This window comes from Erinaceus europaeus, chromosome 4, assembly GCF_950295315.1.
Source record: "Erinaceus europaeus chromosome 4, mEriEur2.1, whole genome shotgun sequence".
Classification (NCBI taxonomy): Eukaryota; Metazoa; Chordata; class Mammalia; order Eulipotyphla; family Erinaceidae; genus Erinaceus; species Erinaceus europaeus.
Window position 1 is genome coordinate 6,354,677 of NC_080165.1, and position 17,440 is coordinate 6,372,116.

Genomic DNA, 17,440 nt, shown 5'->3' on the forward strand with positions numbered 1-17,440 from the left:
AAATGAGCTATTTCACGGGTCTTTGACATCTTACTGATACTTATCTGAAAATTTAAGAGAGTAGACTTTTTTTTTTCCACTGTGGGTTTCTTTTTCTTGCTTTTGTTATAAAGAAAATAAGTGGGCTACCAAAAAATCCGTCCAATTATACAGAATTATAAATGACTTTCTGCAAACTGTATGGTGGATCGGAGAAGGGGTAAACAGTTTCCCAGACGTAACTTCACTGTCTTTGTCATATACATCCCATAAGAACCTTTCCTTGTTTAGTTATCTTTATTTGTTTAAGGGAACTTTACTTATATTGTTTTTGCAAAAAAGATATATATTTTTAAATTTTTGTTTCTTTTAACGAGAGAAAGATTAGTGCACTGATCAACACCGGCTTATGGTGGTGTTAGGAATTGAACCTGGGACTTTGAAGCCTCAGGCCAGAGAAGTCTTTCCCCCCTGATTATGCGCAGTCATTTCTCAGGAATCATGCGAACTCCGGTCATCATGGTTGAAGGTCTTTTGCGCAATCACTTTGCTGTCTCCCCAGTCTGTATTCTTGTCTCTTTGCTATGTATTGGATCAGGGTTGTTTGTCTAAGGTTAAATTAAGGCTGTTCCATTCTCCCTGCAAGGCAATCTGTTTCTCCGTTGGTTGTTCCACTGGACTGGACTGTGGATGATTTGGAGAGGAGGTAGATGAGAGCTAGCAAATGTTGAAGGCCACTTCTGCCCTTTTGCTTTTATTGATGGGGTAGGATGTCCTTAATGTGCACAGAACTTGTGGGGAACACGCCAGAGTCATGCAGTTACTTTGATTGATGGAGGTTATCTCTGTCCACAATTGTGCAACAAAATGACAGCTAGGAATAGAACAGCAGTTTTGTTTCAGATACGAATGAATCAGTTAATTCTTTACTTCCTGTGGTGAAAACTTCAGTTTACTTTTCACTTAGAATTCATGAACTGGAGGGGAAAGCCTTATTTTAGAAGCCACTAGTTGAGTGTTACTTATAACTAATTAAATATGTAAGAGATCAGGAGGATTGAGCAAAAAGGACAATGTCAAGTTTTAAGTAACATCTGAATAAATCTTTACTCCTTCCATTTCTTTATTTAAAAAAAAATAAGTGATTTAAAATAAGTGATTTACTTGGGGCCAGGTGGTGATGGACCTGATAGAGGATATTCATTACAGTGCAGAGGGACCCAAGTTCAAGCCCCTGGTCCCCATCTGCAGGGGGGAAGCTTCACAAGTCATGAAGCAGTGCTGCAGGTGTGTGTGTGTGTGTGTGTGTGTGTGTGTGTGCGCGCGCGCGCGCGCGCGGGCGCGCTTGTGTGTCTCTCTATCTCCCCCTTCCCTCTCAGTTGTTCTCTGTCTCTGTCACATTAAATAAATAAATAAAATAAGAGAGACACATAGAGGTGGGAATTAAGGGGGAGGCAGTGTGAGTGGAGTTGGGGGAGAGCCAGAGGGCAAACGAGACTGCTGTGCTGGGCGAGGTGCCACCCCAGAGCCTTCTGTGTGCGGTCGGTCTGTGTCCTCCTGCCCGGTCGCTCCCTGACACGCACGCAGCTCTTAGCTTTGCAGCTCAGCGCCAGATTCTGCTTCCTATGGCTAAGAGGTACACTTTCTAAAAAGTGAGACATGAAGATCAAATAATAACAACGGGCTATAAAACAGCGATACAACTGAGGTCATTTGGCAGCACAATCAGCAGAGAACAAACATTATTGTGTGGGAGGACCAAGGTTAAACTTTCCCACTAGCAAGGGCAAAACTTCCTGAGTGATGGACCAGTGTTACTGGTCTCTCTCTCTCTCTCTCTCTCTCCCTCACCCTCTATCAAAAAGGAAAAAAAAATCCTGTGGGGGTGGCGGAAACACCAAGCCCTGGTGGTCACCATGTGGCAAATACGTAGACTCAGTATGTGACGGGAACAGGGGCCGGCCATCGAGCTCGGCGGAGATTTCACATTAGAAGGAAATAATTGTATGCACCTCCTCCTCCATTGTGTTGTATAGTTTTTGACATTCTTTATAGTACTAATTATTTGATTTTAAAAATCTTTTTTAAATTGTCTATTTATTGGATAGAGAGAGCCAGAAATCACTTACAGACCTGCTTCACCACTCATGAAGCTTTCCCCCTGCAGGTGGGGACTGGGGGCTCGAACCCAGGTCCTTGCCCTTAGTAACATGTACGATTAACCCAGCCCCATGATTTGATCTTTACAAAAATATATAATTTCAAAAGAGGTGAACAGTTGCGCCGTTTCCCCAGTGAGTGGTCAGGCTGGGACGGACAGTGAGGTTTCCTCAGTTTCCATGTGGTCATTGCTCTGCCAATGCACAATTGTCATATCTCAGACAGACGGGACAGGATTAGTCTGGGAATGTGATGGGTGGGATATTTATTTATTTACTTATTTATTTTACCCGATACTTAGTGTGCTTCTAAGTGGGAGCTGATGCTATTTATTAGGCTGAGATGAGAATCGAGGAATTCTATCCACTTTGCCCTTTAAATGCTGAACTGATAGACCTCGCCTAAGGCATCTTACTGTTCAGAAACTCTTAGCTTGGGTTATAGATTTTTGCTCCCCTCGCTGAAGCATAGGATGGTATCACCCGCTGTCATGGTGGAGACGCTCACAGGTGGTGTTCTGTGCACACACAGTGCAAGGAGTGAGGAGGAAATCTCGATTTTTTTTTTTTGGTCTCTGCACCCAGATGCCTGTATTTCTTTAACATGCCTGCCCAGAGGCTCACCTGCCATCCAGGCATTTTGTAATGAACACAGGTATATTTGCTGTTTAAGAAAGGATGCAATTTAATTTTGTAGACATCTCTCTTGCAATTTGAAGCATCTTTGGTAGTGGTACGTGGTAGTACTGAGTCCAGGTCTTCTGATTGGAAAAAGAAAAGCCTATATTATTCTGTTACGTAGGTATGGCATTTGTGCTGTTGCAATAATAGATATTGTACTTTTTCCTTTCTAGAGTGGAAAACCACCCATCAGTGATATGTTCACAGAGCTTAAAGATGGGAGAAAGCTACTGGATCTGCTGGAAGGCCTGACAGGAACTTCCCTGGTGAGAACAATTACCACTGAGCATCCATCCGGCTAATGGACTGTCTTGCATTCTGCTTGATACTTGACCCATCATAACTGATACTTAAACCCCTGGCGTGATACTCACAGTAGAAAGACTGAGTTCTCTAAATGCCTGTCCCCATTTCAATCTTTATATTATGGGACATGATGGTAGAAAAGGCCCTAAGTGGAGGGTGAGAGGGTTTTGCAGACATCTATCACAGGGGGGTGAGAAATTGTCCTATGTGTCAACAACTATACTGTAATCCTCTAGCCTCCAATAAAGACAGGAAAAAAAAAGATATAATGCTCTTTTTTTGTTGTTGTTGTCTCCACTATTATTGCCGGGGCTCAGTACTGGCAATATGAATCCATGGCTTCTGGCAGCATTTTCCCTCCACTTTTATTGGATCGAACAGAGAGAAGTTGAGAGAGGAAGGGGAGTAGAGAGGGAGAGAGAGACACCTGCAGACCCCTCAGTGTTACATGGAAGCAGTGGGGAGCGGGGCACTGGGCAAGCTTCATGAATAGTGAAGCGGTACTGGTGCTGTCTTTCTTTCTGTCTTTCTGAAATTAAAAGAAAAAAAAAAAAGAAAAGTCTGCTGGTACTGGTAAAATTGTCCAGGCAGAAGTCTTGAATCCAAAAAGAAAACTAAACTGTTTAACAAATATTTGAATAAGAGTAAGTCGTTATTAAAATTGTGACATTCTGTCAGTGCTACCTTTGTGTATTTTTTTAAATCCAGTTCAATTCCCCCTTTTTTGAAATGTAAGGTATCTCTATTCATTCAGAAATACTAGTGCTAATGAAAAGCATGTATTTTATGCATCCAAACTTTACCCCCAGGGGTAGAATTAATATAAAGGGATTGTGAGATGCACTCTTGATTAATTTATTTCTTGCCAAAGAATTTGATTTCACCACTGCCTTTTGCCATCCAGATGGTAGGCGGGTACTTGCTGGAATGCCTGATTCCTCTTGCAGATAAGATTCCTCCTTCAGGGAGGCAGCAGGAAGGATCACCTTTCCCCAGGTGGCATGTCCTGCCTACCTTCCCTCTGGGCCCGTGCAGTGCTACCTGCCACCTGAAAGAACTCTTTGGAGCCCTTTCTGCTCACACCATCACCGCACCGGTGCAGTGTGGAGACCACACGAGTCCTTATAGCTTTCTGTGTCCAGACCAATGTAGGTAACAGAAGCTTTGTCTTTGGAGCTTTGGCTCTTAAACTTTTTTTTTTTGTGCCAGGATAGTCTTTTAAAATTTTTTTTATTTATAAAAAGGAAACATTGACTAAAACATAAGATAAGAGGGGTACAACCTCATACAATTCCCACCACCAGAACTCCGTATCCCACCCCCTCCCCTGATAGCTTTCCTATTCTTTATCCCTCTGGGAGTATGGACCCAAGGTCATCATGGAATGCAGAAGGTGGAAGGTCTGGCTTCTGTAATTGCTTCCTCGCTGAACATGGGCGTTGACAGGTGGATCCATACTCCCAGCCTGTCTCTTTCTCTAGTGGGGCAGGGCCCTGGGGAAGCGGAGCTCCAGGACACATTGGCGGGGTCGTCTGTCCAGGGAAGTCTGGTCAGCATCATGCTAGCATCTGGAACCTGGTGGCTGAAAAGAGAGTTAACATACAAAGTCAAACAAATTGTTGACCAATCATGGACCTAAAGGCTGGAATAGTGCAGATGAAGAGTTGGGGGGGGTGTCCTCCATTTAGTAGATAGCTAGTAGGCATAGTTTAAGTTATATTCCAAAGGGCCTCTGGCTAAAACCTTTCAAACCTGGGCGTAGGGCGGTAGCACAGTGAGTTAAGCACAGGTGGTGCAAAGCGCAAGGACCTTCGTAAGGATCTCAGTTCGAGCCCCCGGCTCCCCACCTGCAGGGGAGTCCCTTCATAGGTGGTGAAGCAGGTTTGCGGGTGTCTGTCTTTCTCTCCCCTCTCTGTCTTCCTTTCCTCTCTCCATTTCACTCTGTCATATCCAACAATGACATCAGTAACAACAAGAATAATTACAACAATAAAACAAGAGCAACAAAAGAGAATACATAAATAAGTAAATGTTTTTAAAAAAACCTTTCAAACTCAAACTACACCCCATATTTATTAAATCAAAGTGGTTGAGAGTGAGGTCAGACTCAGTCTTTGGTATTTTTTCAAGCTTCCTAGGAGATTCTAATGTGCAAGCGAGTTAGGGAAGGGCTCTCTTATGCTGTTGCTAGAAGGGTCATTTTATGCTGCCAACAGGAGCCTGTAAGCTGGCCTGCCAAGCTGGCCAGAACTCCGGGCACAGTGAGAGGCCCTGCAATCTCTTCTGTGTGCATGTTAAAGTCAGTGTTTGCTAGCAACGTGGAGGGGCTGTTTCTTACTGGATTTTTTCTTCTTTTTCTTTCTAGCCAAAGGAGCGTGGTTCTACGAGGGTACATGCTTTAAATAATGTCAACAGGGTGCTTCAGGTCTTACACCAGAACAGTGTAAGTTTGTGTTGTGTCTTTTAGTGCCGTCAGGAGTATGCTGGAAACTGTACACCTGCTCTTTGCCATGTTGATGGATTTTGGTAAACATTTTTTTTTTTGGTCAACATTTTTCTTATGAAAAAGTACTGAACCTTTTATGTGGGCAGAGGAATAGCTTTTTTTTTTTTTTTCCTTTCCCTGATGGCATTTTTGATGTATGGTATAAATGATGCAGTTTTAAAAATTTATTTATTTATTCCCTTTTGTTGCCCTTGTTTTATTGCTGTGGTTATTATTGTTGTTCCTGATGTTGTTGTTGGATAGGACAGCGAGATATGGAGAGAGGAAGGGAAGCAGAGAGGGGGAGAGAAAGACAGACACCTGCAGACCTGCTTCAACGCCTGTGAGCGATTCCTCTGCAGGTGGAGAGCCGGGGACTTGAACCAAGATCCTTACGCCGGTCCTTGTGCTTTGTGCCACCTGTGCTTAATGTGCTGCGCTACCACCTGGCTCCCAACATGATGCATTTTTGTGGCTTTTAATTTTAGGTTTACCCGATTGTTTCAGGTGGAATTTCTCTTTATCAGTCCCTTATTTTGCTGATCACATACATTCAAATAGAAACCCAGCCTTCTCTGGAGAAATTATCTTAAAAGTTATTGCTATTTGTTTCATTTTAATAGGTGGATCTAGTGAATATAGGAGGAACTGACATTGTGGACGGGAACCACAAGCTGACCCTGGGATTACTCTGGAGCATCATTTTACACTGGCAGGTGGGGAAGGCTTCTGTCTCTTCTTTGGAGTTGAAAATGTTTTGTTTTGGCTTTGTAACTTTTTTTAATATTTATTTATCCCCTTTTGTTGCCCTCGTTTTATTGTTGTAGTTATTATTGTTAGTTATTGATGTTGTTGTTGTTGGATAGGACAGAGAGAAACGGAGAGAGGAGGGGAAGACAGAGAGGGGGAGAGAAAGACAGACACCTGCAGACCTGCTTCACCGCCTGTGAAGCGACTCCCCTGCAGGTGGGGAGTCGGGGGCTCGAACCGGGATCCTTCCGCTGGTCCTTTCGCTTTGCGCCATGTGCACTTGACCCGCTGCGCCTCCGCCCGACTCCCAAAACTGTTTTGTTTTTATGTTAGCTCCTTAGGGCTACCTCCCCCGCCCCTCCCCCCCCCCACTGGATGTTTTCATAACAAATCTATCTTCTGACAATGGTGAGAGCAAGTCAGCTGAGATGAGAGGGTCTGCAGGTCTAGATTATTAATTGATTGTAGCCTCTCTCCTTGGGTTGTTGATGAAAACCTCAACCTGTGTCCTCCATATGCTCTTCGTTCGTTTAGTTTGTGTCTGTGTTCTAATCTCTTTTTAGACCAACATACCAGTCTCATTGGGTTAGGACCTCACCGTAGTTCTAGAACTTAGAGCATTTATTTATTTCAGTTGTCCTCATAAAACTGTGGAGAGAAAAAGAACACCGAGACCATGCTTTACACCCGTGTGCCACGCATCTTTACTGTTTCAGGTGTCAGCTCTCCTTGTATTTCATCACTTGACATTTTTGAAGGTTGCTGAGCTGTTTCTCCATGTGAACTTGGCTGACATTTCCTGATTATTAAATTGAGTTCCATCATTCCTGCCAGTAATGTCCTAAAGCCTTATGGAGTCCCTTAGTGTCTGTACCGTTTGTGGAAGTGTGTGTTGTCTATTGCTTTTTTTTTTTTTTTTTTAATTCTGACAATGTTCATTTTCATTGTTAGTGTAAACTGTTATCTGTACGAGTCTCCACTATAGTCTGGCTGTACTTTGCTATTAAAAACATATCTATGGGGATCCAGGTTGAGATTTTTAGACTCAATTATTTAGCAATCCTTTATCCATTTGTTTAAGATTCATTCTTAGATCCTCCTTGGTGATTTATAATTGTGATGCCTAGAAAATCGTGATTTTTTTTTTTTTTAAAGATTCGTTTACTTATTTGTGTGTGAGAGAGAACAAATGGACAGAGACAGAGGTAGAGTACCTTACTGTGGCGTAGGTGAGGCCAGGGATTGAACTGGGGACTTCATGCCTGAAAGTTTAGTGCTTTACTCACTGTGCTGCCTCCCAGGCTGCCAAGCAGTGGTGTGGATTTCCATCTTAGAGTTCTCTGACATTGGACTGGCTCTGTAATTGCAAAGGATTAGCTTTTGTTGTCTTTGTGTCATGTGTATCTGCCTGTGTCTGTGTTTCTCTGTCTACTTGTGAATTTATAGTTGTTAGTGGCTTATGTTTTTCTATTTTGATTCTCAAGTTTTTCTCTGTTTGTTCTGGGAAATATTCCTTATGTTGGCTACTGTATCCTTCTGCTATGTCCACATTGTTCTTCTGACTGTTTTGTCAAAACATAGATACTATTTTAGAAACACTATAACCTATTAATTATAGATTATAATTTCTGTTACTATCAGGGCAGATACTTCATTCTTTTTTTATTAGTGATTTAATGTTGAATTACAAAATTATGATAAAACAGGGATCCTTCCTCTTTTTTTTGCCTCCAGGGTTATTGAAGTGCCTTGGCACCCACACTATGGATCCACTGCTCCTAACACCCCTACTCACCCCCCCCCCCATTTTATTAGGCAGAACAGAGAGAAATAGAGAGGGACTGGGAGATGGAGAGGGAGAGAGGAAGATAGACACCTGCAGACCTGCTTTTATGCTTATGAAGCATCCCCTTGCAGGTGGGGAGCTAGAGCTCGAACCCGTTCCTTGTGTTTGGTACCGTGTGCACTTGACTGGGTTTGCCACTGCCCAACTCCCAGGACACCCCATTCTTTAATGGTGTGGTCAGTCAAAGTTCTCTGTCTCTCCCTACATTTTTATTTATTTATTATTGGATAGAGACAGCGAGAAATTGAGAGGTTATGGGGAGATAGGAAACTTTCCCACTCTGTTTCAGTTTTGTAGAAAACAGCAATTCCATTTTATTCCTACTTGAAATTAAGGATTTGAAAGTGTCTGGTATTAAAACATTCTGTTTTGTGGCTATGAATGTGATGTTCATTATAGCCAACCTATTTATTATAAGTATTGTTTTTAATATATAGGAAGATTGTTTTATATAAAGTTAAAAAATAAAAATATAAGTAAAGGGGGGCCAGGTGGTGGCTCACTGCCTTAAGTGCCCGAAGCACAGGGACCGGCGTAAGGATCTGGGTTCGAGCCCCGGTTCCCCACCTGCAGGGGAGTCACTTCACAGGTGGTGAAGCAGGTCTGCAGGTGTCTGTCTTTCTCTACCCCTCTCTGTCTTCCCCTCCTCTCTCCATTTCTCTTGTCCTATCCAACAATAACGACAGCAAGAACAACAAAAAACTGGAAAAAAATGGCTGCTGGGAGCAGTGAATTTGTAGTGCAGGCACTGAGCCCCAGCAAAAAAAAAAAAAAAAAAAAAAAAAATCTCCTAGATTTGTTTTCCTAAAATAATCATTGTTAAAAATGTATTTGTCAGGGGCCAGGCAGTGGCACACTTGGCTAAGTGCACGCATTACAATGCGCAAAAACCCAGGCTCCCACCCCCAGTGTTCACCCGCAGGGGGAGAGCTTCACAAGAGGTGAGACAGGGCTGCAGCAGGTGTCTCTCTGTCCCTCTCTCCTTCTGTATCTTCCACTCCCCTCTCAGTGCCTGTCTGTCTTTCTCCCATGTAAATAAATAAATAAATATCAAATCTAATAAATTCTTAAAAAAAAAAAAAAGAACTTGTCACTCCAGTGCTTAAAGGAGAAAGCTGCCTAAAAAGAGTATCCAGTGATGTGGCCCTTCTATGGTGGTGAATTCGTAGGACATTCTTTCCTCCAGGGCTTGGTTCCAGGAAGGTTTCTAAGTGACAGTCAGCTGTGGTTTCTCTTGAACAGGTTAAAGATGTCATGAAGGATATCATGTCAGACCTGCAGCAGACAAACAGTGAGAAGATTCTGCTGAGCTGGGTGCGACAGTCTACCAGGCCCTACAGCCAGGTCAATGTGCTCAACTTCACCACCAGCTGGACGGACGGACTCGCCTTTAACGCCTTGCTGCACAGACATAAGTGAGCCACGACTCTGTTACAAGTGGACCCTGTGGATTGGGACCTCCCGTGTCCCTTCCTTCTCTTTCCTCCTCCTCAAATTTCCCTTTTTAAGATTTTATTTTAGGGAGTTTGGCAGTAGCGCAGCGGGTTAAGCACACATGGCGCGAAGCAAGCGCAAGGACTGGCGTAAGGATCCCAGTTTGAGCCCCCGGCTCCCCACCTGCAGGGGAGTCGCTTCACAGGCGGTGAAGCAGGTCTGCAGGTGTCTGCCTTTCTCTCCTCCTCTCTCCATTTCTCTCTGTCCTACCCAACAACAACAAAAACGATTTTATTTTAAATATTTTTATTTATTTATTATTGCATAGAGACAGAGAAATAGAGAGGGTGGGGGGAGATAGAGAGACAGAAAGACAGCTGTAGCCCTGTTTTACTGCTTGAAGCTTTCCCCCCACAGGTGGGGATCAGGAGCTTGAACCTGGGTCCTTGCTCACTGCCTTGCATTTGTTTAACCCGGTGCACCACCACCCGACCCCCTCAAATTTCCTTTGCCACATTCCCATCACACTGTTTTGTGCACAGATCACACCATCACACTAAGAAGAGCAATGCCACAGAAGAAAACTGCTCACCAAGTTTTTATTTCAGCAGGACTTAAATGCCATAGTGCAATATCCGTGGTTACTTCCCGTGACTTATTAAGTTTAAAGAAAAGCATCAAGTAGGTACACACAGTACAATTCCATTTGTTCTGAACTAGCCTGTAACATCTATAAAGAATGTTGTGAGGTTTCATTCTTACATCAGAGGGAAGCCTGCAAAGTCAGTGCAACCCCAATTTACACGATGCAGATCGATTTTTCTAAACAGGACAAACATATAACCGACCGGAGAGTCAGAAGGAGTCTGAGAAAGGAGAGCTGAGCTGAAACAGACACTCAAACCAAATACGAAATCATATTCAGATCGTGCAGCACTATAGACACTGATGCCATTAGGTCTGTGCGTTGCCAGCCACGTGGAGTGGGACTCTTATTTGTCCATCACATGAAATACGGATATTCTTAACATATAAGAAGGACATTCCTGGGAACCGGGTGGTAGCGCAGTGGGTTAAGCGCACGTGGCGCAAAGCGCAAGGACCAGTTCGATAAGGATCCCGGTTGGAGCCCCCGGCTCCCCACCTGCAGGGGAGTCGCTTCACAGGCGGTGAAGCAGGTCTGTAGGTGTTTGTCTTTCTCTCACCCTCTCTGTCTTCCCCTCCTCTCTCCATTTCTCTCTGTCCTGTCCAACAATGACATCAATAACAACAATAATAATAACTACAAAAATAAATCAAGGCCAACAAAAGGGAATAAATAAAAAAAAATGACATTCCATGTAGTTTGAGATGTAGTTGGCTCAAACTATCTCAGTAATAATATAATAGGTTATAGTAATACAGATTATATGTTACATATATCATATATTAAAATATTTATTATATATTATAATAGTTATATAATAGGTTATAGTAACAGAGATTATATAGTATATATAGTAATAGAGGTTGTATAGTATATATAATAATAGAGGTTGTATAGTATATATAATAATAGAGGTTATATAGTTTATATATAGTAATAGAGGTCGTATAGTATATATAGTAATAGAGGTTATACAGTATCTATAGTAATAGAGGTTATACAGTATCTATAGTAATAGAGGTTATAGTATCTATAGTAAAAGAGGTTATACAGTATCTATAGTAATAGAGGTTATAGTATCTATAGTAATAGAGGTTATATAGTATCTATAGTAATAGAGGTTATAGTATCTATAGTAATAGAGGTTATACAGTATCTATAGTAATAGAGGTTATAGTATCTATAGTAATAGAGGTTATCGTATCTATAGTAATAGAGGTTATAGTATCTATAGTAATAGAGGTTATATAGTATCTATAGTAATAGAGGTTATAGTATCAATAGTAATAGAGGTTATACATTATCTATAGTAATAGAGGTTATATAGTATCTATAGTAATAGAGGTTATAGTATCTATAGTAATAGAGGTTATACAGTATCTATAGTAATAGAGGTTATAGTATGTATAGTAATAGAGGTTATACAGTATCTATAGTAATAGAGGTTATAGTATCTATAGTAAATAGAGGTTATAGTATCTACAGTAATAGAGGTTATAGTATCTATAGTAATAGAGGTTATACAGTATCTATAGTAATAGAGGTTATACAGTATCTATAGTAATAGAGGTTATAGTATGTATAGTAATAGAGGTTATAGTATCTATAGTAATAGAGGTTATAGTATCTATAGTAATAGAGGTTATACAGTATCTACAGTAATAGAGGTTATAGTATCTATAGTAATAGAGGTTATACAGTATCTATAGTAATAGAGGTTATATATTATCTATAGTAATAGAGGTTATACAGTATCTTTAGTAATAGAGGTTATACAGTATCTATAGTAATAGAGGTTATAGTATCTATAGTAATAGAGGTTATACAGTATCTATAGTAATAGAGGTTATACAGTATAGTAATAGAGGTTATAGTATCTATAGTAATAGAGGTTATAGTATCTATTGTAATAGAGGTTATAGTATCTATAGTAATAGAGGTTATACAGTATCTATAGTAATAGAGGTTATATAGTATCTATAGTAATAGAGGTTATATAGTATCTATAGTAATAGAGGTTATAGTATCTATAGTAATAGAGGTTACACAGTATCTATAGTAATAGAGGTTATACAGTATCTATAGTAGAGGTTATACAGTATCTATAGTAATAGAGGTTATATAGTATCTATAGTAATAGAGGTTATATAGTATCTATAGTAATAGAGGTTATAGTATCTATAGTAATAGAGGTTACACAGTATCTATAGTAATAGAGGTTATACAGTATCTATAGTAATAGAGGTTATAGTATCTATAGTAATAGAGGTTATATAGTATCTATAGTAATAGAGGTTATACAGTATCTATAGTAATAGAGGTTATACAGTATCTATAGTAATAGAGGTTATACAGTATCTATAGTAATAGAGGTTATACAGTATCTATAGTAATAGAGGTTATATAGTATCTATACTAATAGAGGTTATATAGTATCTATAGTAATAGAGATTATAGTATCTATAGTAATAGAGGTTATAGTATCTATAGTAATAGAGGTAACATAGTATCTATAGTAATAGAGGTTGTAGTATTTATATTAATAGAGGTTATAGCATCTATAGTAATAGAGGTTATGGCATCCGTAATAATAGAGGTTATAGCATCTGTAGTAATAGAGGTTATAGTATGCATAATAATAGAGGTTATAGCATCCGTAGTAATAGAGGTTAAAGCATCCATAGTAATAGAGGTTATAGTATGCATAGTAATAGAGGTTATAGCATCCGTAGTAATAGAGGTTATGGCATCCGTAGTAATAGAGGTTATGGCATCTGTAGTAATAGAAGTTATGGCATCTGTAGTAATAGAGGTTATAGTATGCATAGTAATAGAGGTTATGGCATCTGTAATAATAGAGGTTATAGTATGCATAGTAATAGAGGTTATAGCATCCATAGTAATAGAGGTTATAGCATCCGTAGTAATAGAGGTTATGGCATCTGTAGTAATAGAGGTTATGGCATCTGTAGTAATAGAGGTTATAGCATTCGTAGTAATAGAGGTTATAGCATCTGTAGTAATAGAGGTTATAGTATGCATAGTAATAGAGGTTATGGCATCTGTAATAATAGAGGTTATAGTATGCATAGTAATAGAGGTTATGGCATCTGTAGTAATAGAGGTTAGAGCATCTGTAGTAATAGAGGTTATGGTATCTGTAGTAATAGAGGTTATAGTATGCATAATAATAGAGGTTATAGCATCCGTAGTAATAGAGGTTATAGTATGCATAGTAATAGAGGTTATGACATCTGTAGTAATAGAGGTTATAGTATGCATAGTAATAGAGGTTATAGCATCCGTAGTACTAGAGGTTATAGCATCCGTAGTAATAGAGGTTATAGTAACTCAGTAATAGGTTATTTAAGAAAGTCAACTGTGCTCATAGAACTCAGTAACAGTGTCAGATGCCTCGCAGCCCACATTGATTAGTCAGTCCATCCTTTCCCACCATACTACAAATAAATTCCAGATTTATTAAAAATGTAAATGAGAAAGGTAGATTTTATTTCATTAGTTATTTGTTGTCTCAGATTTTATTTAATTTGTGGTTTCTCTTGATGTATAAAAGTGCAATTGACATTTCTGTATCTTTTTTTGCAATTTATTCATTCATTTGTTCACCCATTGGAGACAGAGAAATTGGGGGGTAAAGTGGGAGGCAGAGAGAGGAGAGAAGGAGAAAGTGAGAGAGAGAGAGAGAGAGAGAGAGGGAGAGAGAGGAGAGGGCTGTAGCATTGCTTCTTCACTGTCGAAGCTTCCCCCCACCCCCTACTTGCACCCCGGTATGTGTTCCACTAGATGTAACACCTGACCCTTGGTCTTTCTAACCTTATGAATGGAAGGTTTCTAAATTTGTAACAAAATTAATTTTGTTCCTCTAGTTTTTTTTTTTTTAGGCTAGATGATCCAGGAATTATAATATTTATTTTTCTCTTTCCTTTGTGCCTTGTTCTTCAACGATTTAAATTTGTGATAGTGAATAGAACGCTTTGTACTCACTAACAAAAGAACTGGTTTCAGTGGTTTCCAATAAGAATGATGTTTGTGTTAGCTTTTCCTGTGTGCATTTTATCTGATTAATGGACACGTTCCATCCTCAACCTTCTACCACCTCTCCTTCATAAGCATAAAAGGTTGGCCTTTATTGCTAGTTGGTTAAGAGATTTTATCAGAAAATTTGAATGTTAGCCAACACTCTTTCCATCCTTACTGAACTGATTCTAAAAGTATGCACAGACCACCTTCTCTGTATTAAGTAGTAGGTACACAGCTTAGTGCAAAACAGGTCCAAGTCCACTTCTCCCTGTTCATATAGAAAGAGGCAGAAGGGAATCAAAATGTACATTGTAAGGCATATTCAAATGGAAAATATGCTATAGAAAAAGAGAGAAGACGCCTACCATGTGGGGGGCTGGTGGTGCAGTGGGGAAGCAGTAGGAGTGGAAGTCAGGAGAGAGAGGACTCTGGGAAGGCCTAGAGCAAGATATGACAGAGGCAAGTCCCAGAAGATACTTGAGTCAAAAATGCAAGAATGGATAAAAATGGCCAGGGAAAATGGTCAGCTTTCAGTAAGTCAGTGTAATGATGAGGTCTAGTTTGTGGGATTAGGCAAAAATCTGGTCTAGAAATAAAATGCTAGACAATGATGCATAGGGAAGAGGATGATAGAAATCCTCTCAGACGCTTTGCTGGAGAGCATCCCATGACTAGATTAGGGCATCTTTCATTATTGAGCTAACGTTAGTTTTATTTGGATGATTTAAGTTCATCAGCACTGTGAGGATTGATGCATTTGCATTCATTTGTTGATACCTTAAAAAAAAACATTTATTTTTCAAGAGACAGAGAGAGAAAGTGAGAGAAACGAGAAAGGGAGGGAGAAGAGAGTTAAGAGTACTTCACTGCCCTGGATCAGGATTTTGCAGAAGATGGTGTTTGGTAGCTGTGTGTCTTGGCCAGGCAAGTCTGCTGTGCTAGCTACACATCTCTTCAGCCATTAACGGCTGCTCTTTTCCAGCTGTCTTTTTTTTTTCTTTTCTTTTCTTTTTCTTTTAATTGCCACCATGGTTATCGCTAGGGCTAGGGGCTGGCACTATGAATCCATTTTTGACAGGACAGAGCGAAATTGACAGGGGAAGGAGAGGGAGAGAGGAAGAGAGAGAGACACTTGTAGACTAGCTTCACTGTCTGTGAAGCTTCCCCTCTGCAGGTGGGGAGGCAGGGCCTGAACCTGCGTCCTTGCACATGGTGATGGGTGTACTTAACCACATGCGCTGCTGGCCCCTGCCAGCTAGCCTGATCTTCTCAGGCTGACTTTTTCTGTATATTTTATCTTTCTTATCTTGTATTGTTAAATTCCTCCTCTCTTTTCTCTTACTTTTACATTTTAGAAAGTATTACAGATCATTTCTAATCTTTTAGTGGCTACTCCAGTAATTTTAATAGAGGTATTAAGTCAACCTAAGAACTTCAGTATGTTTTACTGATTCTTTTCATGTTTTGTATTGTTTTAAGATATATAGTTGGCAAGCCCTTGAGATGTGTAAGTTAAACTATTTTTCAAGCTTACTAGTAGAAAGCTCAAACTAAAATGTATCAGGTCATAACAATGACTGTCCTTTGTCCCTATATTTTCTTCTCATTGCACTTTATTTGTTTGGTGTTTTCAGACCTGATCTATTCAGCTGGGAGAGCGTTGTCAGAATGTTTCCAACTGAGAGACTTGAACATGCATTCAGCAAGGCTCAGACTTATTTGGGAATTGAAAAGCTGTTAGATCCTGAAGGTATTGTATCCTGTATTTAATTCAGGATTAAATGTATCCTGTATTTAATTGAAAAGCTGTTAGATCCTGAAGGTATTGTATCCTGTATTTAATTCAGTCTCAGTTCTGCTTGGCAATTTTGAATGCTCCCTAAGTGTGCTCTTTTCTTTTATAGGAATGTTTTTAGGAGGAGTGACTGATGTCAGCCATTTTTTTTTTAAGCTAAGAGGAACTATAGCTAAAAATGAATAATTTTTTTCTGTCCTAATTTGTCTGTATTATATCTTAAATGGCTGCAGATTTTTCTTGTTTAAAACTTTCTGAAATTTGTATTTATTGGATAGTGACAGAGTTGATAGGGAAGGGAGAAAAATGAAGAGAGAGAAAGAGAGACACCTGTAGCACTGCTTTACTGCTCATGAAGCATTCCCCCTGCAGATGGGGACTAGAGACTTGAACCCTAGTCCTTAAGCAATATGTGCACTTTACCAGATGTACTACCACCTGCCTCCTTACAATTTTTTTTGATTTTTTTTATTGGGGGATTAATGTTTTACATTCAACAGTAAGTACAATAGTTTGTACATGCATAACATTCTCCAGTTTCCCTTATAACAATACAACCCCTATTAGGTCCTCTGACTCTTTCTTGGACCTATATTCTCCCCACCCACCCACCCCAGAGTCTTTTACTTTGGTGCGATACGCCAATTCCATTTCAGGTTCTACTTGTGTTTTCTTTTCTGATCTTGTTTTTCAACTTCGGCCTGAGAGTGAGATCATCCCATACTAATCCTTCTGTTTCTGGCTGATTTCACTCAACATGATTTTTTCAAGGTCCATCCAAGATCGGCTGAAAATGGTGAAGTCACCATTTTTTATAGCTGAGTTGTAGTCCATTGTGTATATAGACCACAACTTGCTCAGCCACTCATCTGTTGTTGGACATCTGGGTTGCTTCCAGGTTTTGGCTATTAGAAATTGTGCTGCCAAGAACATATGTGTACACAGATCTTTTTGGATCCTGCAGTTCCTCTCCTGGGGATATATCCTAAGGAACACAACATATCCAGCCATTTTTCTTTAAACAAGTTATCAGTGCTTTGTACTTAGTTTGTGTTTACTATTTTCTGGGATTAAAAATATTTTTATTTATTTATTATGGTATAGAGACAGAGAAAAAAATTGATAGGGGAGAGGGGATAGAGAGAGGGAAAGAGACACAGAACCACCTGCAGCCCCACCTCACAACTCATGAAGCTTTCCCCCTGCAGGTGGGGACCAGGGGCTTGAACCCAGGTCCTTGTGCACTGTGATGTGAGCGCTTAAGCAAGTGTGCCACTGCATGCCCCCCCTGGGATTTTTATTTTATTTTTAAGATGCA

The 17,440-nt window shown here is 40.1% G+C and overlaps 1 protein-coding gene across 1 annotated transcript in view; it reads left to right on the top strand.

The window, feature by feature from the left end:
• The window catches only part of UTRN (utrophin), a 609,745-nt gene that overhangs the window by 153,447 nt on the left and 438,858 nt on the right, over positions 1-17,440 (top strand). The window contains exons 4-8 of the mRNA XM_060190773.1: positions 2,993-3,085; positions 5,491-5,568; positions 6,234-6,326; positions 9,449-9,621; positions 15,962-16,077. Coding sequence (XP_060046756.1) covers positions 2,993-3,085; positions 5,491-5,568; positions 6,234-6,326; positions 9,449-9,621; positions 15,962-16,077 — 553 coding nt within the window. The remainder of the gene's footprint in view (positions 1-2,992; positions 3,086-5,490; positions 5,569-6,233; positions 6,327-9,448; positions 9,622-15,961; positions 16,078-17,440) is intronic.